The sequence below is a fragment of the Ahaetulla prasina genome, chromosome 3 (assembly GCF_028640845.1).
Source record: "Ahaetulla prasina isolate Xishuangbanna chromosome 3, ASM2864084v1, whole genome shotgun sequence".
NCBI lineage: Eukaryota > Metazoa > Chordata > Lepidosauria > Squamata > Colubridae > Ahaetulla > Ahaetulla prasina.
Window position 1 is genome coordinate 166,926,452 of NC_080541.1, and position 6,086 is coordinate 166,932,537.

The window sequence follows — 6,086 nt, forward strand, 5'->3', positions numbered from 1 at the left end:
TCCAGACGGAAATTCTTTGACTTATCTTCTAAAGTAAAAAAATAAACAGATTCTTTCCGCTTTGGATTTCTAGCATGTTTTGGAGGAACAAGTCAAGAATCTTAATATAAACAGCTTGGTAGTAAACTTTTGACTTATGAAGCCACTTCAACAGTAGGCACTTTGAGACAATACACACTGCAGTCTCTTCACTTAAAAGCTAAAAGTCTGATTTGATCATGTATAAGGCTTTAAAAGTAGGAAAAGCGGAAGGAAAAAGAAAATGATAGCCAGCAGCAAGGTGGAGAGATACAATTACAGTAGCAATGAATAGTAGTACACTGTTGGGAAACTTGAAAGAACAGGTTAGGGACTGATTGGTATGGAGAAAACCAATCTATGTGGTAGGTAACAATTAAAAACAATGATGGCATATAATCAGTTCATCCATCCATCAGTCAATCACATGCTAATCAGTCTCTATGCACGTGTTGCTAAGCCAATAAATAGGATATGGGTCTCGTGATTTATTACTTGTTATGTAATGTTTTTTCATAAGAAGGTTGTGATGTTGCATTTGAATTTATCTCGTTGTTATTCAAACCCTCTAGTAATAAGTAGAATTGATTGTTTGATTGATTTCCACAACTGAAAAACAAAAACAATATAAAATTTGTATTTCAACAGCTGAAACATACTTGAATTCTCTGTAGCATAAATATATTGAAATTTGCTAAAATCAACATACAGCTTAGATTCAGACACTATTACCCATGTAGTTACAAAATTAGGGAAGTCATGAATCTAAATCCATTTCCATCTCAGACTGTTTTCAGGTATTTCCTTAAGTACTGTTGACCCAATAAAAGTTTTTAAAATATCTACTGATTATTTCAAATGACTTTGTATAGCAATTTTTTACGGGCAAAGAACACCTTCTACAGGAAATGGAAATCCAATCCAAAATACCTTGTAGATTTATTTTACATTTTTTGCACTCTGCATACAAAATGTGAACTTTTCCATGACCTTGGAAGGTCATGTTTTACCTTACATAAACTTTCTGTATGCATCTGCATAACCTCAAGTCTTCACTAAAGCAAAATACAGATTAAAAGAGAATTAATGCTATTGCTACCCAGTATCTAATTTAAAGCCACACAAACCCCTGAGCTGCAGAACAAAGGCTAAGGAAGCCAAGATGATACCCTTTCCATAATTTACTCATTTATAAAATTTGGGCCAGATAGAATCTAATCTCTCCATCGGTCATTTATACTGCATGACCACTATTCCTCCTGCCGCAGATTGATCTGTCATGGAGTTTTCAATATATAATGTGGATATAGCTGAGATTAAATGAAATCTTGGCAGGCCTTCAGCTGTCTACTGCAAAAAAAAGCTACAGCAGCATTTGATTTGGAATATAAATAGAAATACCAATAGTACTTAGACTTATATGCTGTTCCATATTGCTATACAGACTCTCTGGGTGTTTATAGTGTTAGCATATTGCCCCCAACAATCTGGGTTCTCATTTTACCAACTTTGGAAAGCTGGAAGGCTAAATCAACCTTGAGCCCTGTCAGAATTGAACTCCAAATTGTGCCTGCAATACTGCATTTTAACCACTGCTCCAACAGGGTTCTTAGAGTTGTGTACATACAATACAAATATACAATACAGTTGTGTTGTAATTTGATTGAAATTTACCTTTTCCAATTGCAAATCTAGAGAAAACAAAATATGCCAACAGCATAAAAAAAATAGAACAATAAAGAGCATTTGGTCTCATTAATTACGTAGTCCAAGGTTCTCTTTAGAAGTTACCATTAGTGAGAGTATACCAATATACTCTTTGAATATATGCCTACACTAACTTCAGTTCATGCTCTAACAACTTTAGGAGGAAACAGAGTGCAGATCTATTAGAGTTGTCTAGCACAAGCAACTTGAATGAATGGCAGGATATAGCATATGGACTAATGAAAGTAAGTAGGCAGGTGTGGTCATGATTATGTAAGTGCTTTGATTTCAATAGAATTTAGTCAGAGTTAAGTTTTGTGATTGATTCTGACTATGAGTTGTTCACAGATATTTTTCTTACAGGGTTTCTCTGCCACTGAACTCGCTCATGCTCTCTTTAATGGCATTTAGAATATTGTGAGCAAACATATTTCTCAAAAGCAAAAGAAAAAAGTTCTGGAAGGCCAATTGGTCTTTAATTTAACTTAATTTTCAAACAAGTTTTACGATGACAGGGAGAAAGAAAGAACTTACAATTTAACTATGATTTTTCCTTGTATTACCTCTTTTTCTCAACAAAGTGTAATTCCTCAGTGAAGTAACTGCTTCAGTGCAATATTTAGATGCAGAAATATTATAAGACCATTGAAAGTCTCAATTTAACACTTGTATCCATAAATGAATCATTTATTAAATCTATAATGTGCTTGGTGACTTCTCACTCTGGGAAAGCACTGAATGATACTTTGCTGGCATACTGAGGATGGCTGAGCTTGAACCTAGTCCTGAAAGAAGTTATATAATCTGAACAAAACAGACTCGTCCTGTCTTATTCTACTTCAGTCAATCTTGTAAGCCATTTTTTAAATATTTATAGTATAAGTCATCGTCACTTCTTGGATTGTAGCTTCTGATCCTTCATTAACCTCATAGTGTTTGATGAGCAATATCAGTCTAATTCTTCCATAAATTAGAATAGAATAGAATAGAATCTTTTATTGGCCAAGTGTGATTGGACACAAAAGCAATTTGTCTTGGTGCATATGCTCTCATAAAAGAAAAGATACCTTCATCAAGGTACAACACTTACAACACTTAATGATAGTCATAGGGTACAAATTTAACACTTAATGATACAACACTTAATGATAGTCATAGGCTACAATAAGCAATCAGGAAGCAATCAATATCAATATAAATTGTAAGGATACAAGCAACAAAATTACAGTCATAAGTGAAAGGAGATGGGTGGTGGGAACAATGAGAAGATTAATAGCAGAGCAGACTTGGTAAATAGTTTGACAGTGTTGAGGGAATTATTTATTTAGCAGAGTGATGGTGTTCGGGAAAAAACTGTTCTTGTGTCTAGTTGTTCTGGTGTGCAGTGTTCTATAGCGTCGTTTTGAGGGTAGGAGTTGAAACAGTTTATGTCCATGGTGTGAGGGGATCTGTAAATATTTTATAAAGTAGAAATATTATAATAAATTAGAAAAAGTTCTACTTTCAGCAGAAGTGTATAAATAAGTGCACATGTGCATCCATATGACGAGGGTTTTGATGACTGGAATATTATTGTATAAGAGAGATTATTCTGCTGCTTGCAGAACCAGGCGCTGTCTGGATCTCTTCCTTTCTGGCCTCAGAATAATATTTCGCAAGAGAAAAAGCACTCCCATTATGTTAGCCTGATAAGATGTTCAACTACTACATTAGAGGAGGATGTTAAAGTTTCCTCTCTGGGATTTTTCATTGTGTGGCTGCCTCTGTGAATAGCTAAACGAAGTTCACATCCGTAACTGTGCTTACCTCATTGGCTATTTCAGGGAAAAGTGGCTGGGAATCTCTCTCAATGCTGCCCCATAAATACTGAACAGTCATCCTGAGTAAGTGTTAATATATTGATGGAGAGGAAAAGATGGTGAAGAAGAGGAAGGAGAGGGGAGAGGAAAGTGAAGAAACATCAGACTAGTCCCTGACTAATAATTGCAGACAACTGACGCTTAAGGAAAATTTATTAATAGCACAGTTTGGATTACCAGAAGGAATGCAACAGGCTGTGATTTTTGTGTGATGATTTAGAAAAGTAAAAGTTGAAATTGGACTATTTCCACATTTCCAAACCCTTTTCCCAAAAATTCCTTACTTTAGGACACTTTCTGCCTAGGTATTCCCACGCAGCAAATTAGAATAAATAGTAAATTATATTGTGAAGAAAGGCTAATCCAACAGAAGGAGAAAAAAAAAAATCAAGAATGAAAAGGGAAATTCTCATAGATAAGGGAGCAATGTTGATTTCAGTTGCCAAAAATGTATTTTCCTGTGTATTTTTGTGCACGTATCTTGCTTGTTCTCCATTACACAGATTCAATTCTCTAACATAACTGGGGACTCTATAACTTCTGAACAGCTATTTTAGCCTCTTTTAACAACATTCACTGCACGTACCTGAAAGAGGTACCAGGCTAGGGGATTTTTTTTTGCAGTATCATCACTTTATGAATGAGAGACTTGACTGAAGCCAAATGCAGTAGGAGTAAAACTTGTAAGCCCTCATTTTAAATATATTTGTTTTTATTGACAGGTCTTTTATGTCTCAGACCTCTTCAAGCAGAAAACCAAGGTGTTGCAGCCTCCTCCCATCCGGAGGGAGATATTATCACCTGTGGACATCATTGACAGGAACAACCATCACAACATGGTGTAGACATTTGACTTCTTTTTTATTTTTTTGTTTTTTTTTATTTTTTTGCAAAATGACTGCTGACAGCAACTACCTGCTGCTCTCAATCTCATCTGACAGTAGAATGTAGGGAGAGACTTTTGCCTGACTGCAAGGTCTTACTCTGTGGCCTTTTTACTCTTTACAACATTTGCATAAAATGGATGTTGTTCAGCCAAGTCAGAGGCAACAATCACAAAACAAGTCAACACATTGCAGGAATTTCTAAACGTGCAATTGGCTGAGTGTTCATGTTGTAGTGAATGCTAAATTGTTCATACTGTAATGAACACTAAATAATTGTTAGGAAACTGGCCATCTCTATTTTCTTTGGTTTTCCATCCTTCCTTCCTTTCTTCCTTCCTATGAAGATTTGTAATTTTCTGTTAGGAAAGTGGGACGGGGGTATAGAGAGACAAACCCTCACTAACTAAATTATAGCACTATGTACAAGAAATAAGCACTGACATCGATTGTGGTCACTTTTTAAGGATAATCTCTTATCTATATATCTATATATTTTGCGTTCTTTCCATTCCATACTGTGACTTAACTTTGGTTTAGATGAAGCATGCCCTGTAAAATATTAGAAAATATTTTTTCCTATTGTACATTCCCCTGAACAATAATACCACTTTCTATCTGATGAGACATAAAACAAAATTGACTTGGCAAACAGAACTCAGCTGATGTCCCCTGTTTGTAAGATTCATTCAGTATTTGTTCTCGCAAGTGATACATCTCTAAACATTGGAGAATAGATAGGATTAATCAACTTTAGGACATTCAAGATATACAGAATTAAATACCTTTATTAGGTATTGTCCATAATCCTGTTTGGTATCTCTGGCCTGTGTTTACTCAATAGCCCAGGAAATCTTCCTATCCACTACCACTAATGGTGGAACTGTATTTTGAACAGTCCCCACTCATAAAAGATTTTCTGTGTGGACAGTCTTGTTGATGTATGTTAGCACTATGAGGTCTGGGGTTGAAACTCAGAACACTAATGCTCCAGGCGGGTGACGGACTGCTGGGCAGAGCCGTCTTATCCTGATATTCAGTTAAAACTCTTCTTAAATTTCCCATGCCCTGAAGAAAACAGGAGATTTGTAGCTATTCATTACGCCCATTTTCTCCATTTTGTCGCTGTTGGGGTGAACTGGACTGCAATTCCCGTTATGATTGGCAGAACTGAATGAAATGGAGGAAGTTGTAGGATATGCATTGAGGGCACCAAGTTGGAGTGCAGCTCTCAAGAAAACCAAGGACAGGCAAAGGAAATGAATGAGAGCAGAACTAATTTCTGACCTTGGGGTTGGGGGGATTCTGAAAGACAGATGTTTAAAATTTATTTTAAGAAGTAAACCGAGCAGGCTAACTAAGCAGACTGGCCTTTGCACATCTTTGCCATGCAAAATCCGTCCTATCATTTCAATTCTAGCAAGCTATGTTTTTATATATATATATAAATATATAAATATTATATAAATAATGTATAAAACATTACAAATTAACTATGTAAAATATTATTTCCAAACAATGTTAGATATATCCACTATGATCATAAACTGTGTTTTGACCTGTGTTTATTTACATGTTGCTGCTTAAAAGGAAAGCATTGGTTTAATTTTTTTATATA

General features: G+C 35.4%; 1 protein-coding gene across 2 annotated transcripts in view; it reads left to right on the plus strand.

Annotated features, from left to right (window-relative positions):
* PLPP3 (phospholipid phosphatase 3) overlaps positions 1-5,852 on the plus strand; it is a 99,349-nt gene extending 93,497 nt beyond the window's left edge. For both annotated transcript variants that reach the window (XM_058175111.1, XM_058175113.1), the window contains one exon: positions 4,307-5,852. In XM_058175111.1, coding sequence (XP_058031094.1) covers positions 4,307-4,429 — 123 coding nt within the window. In that variant the 3' untranslated portion in view covers positions 4,430-5,852. The remainder of the gene's footprint in view (positions 1-4,306) is intronic.
* The last annotated feature ends 234 nt before the right edge of the window (positions 5,853-6,086 follow it).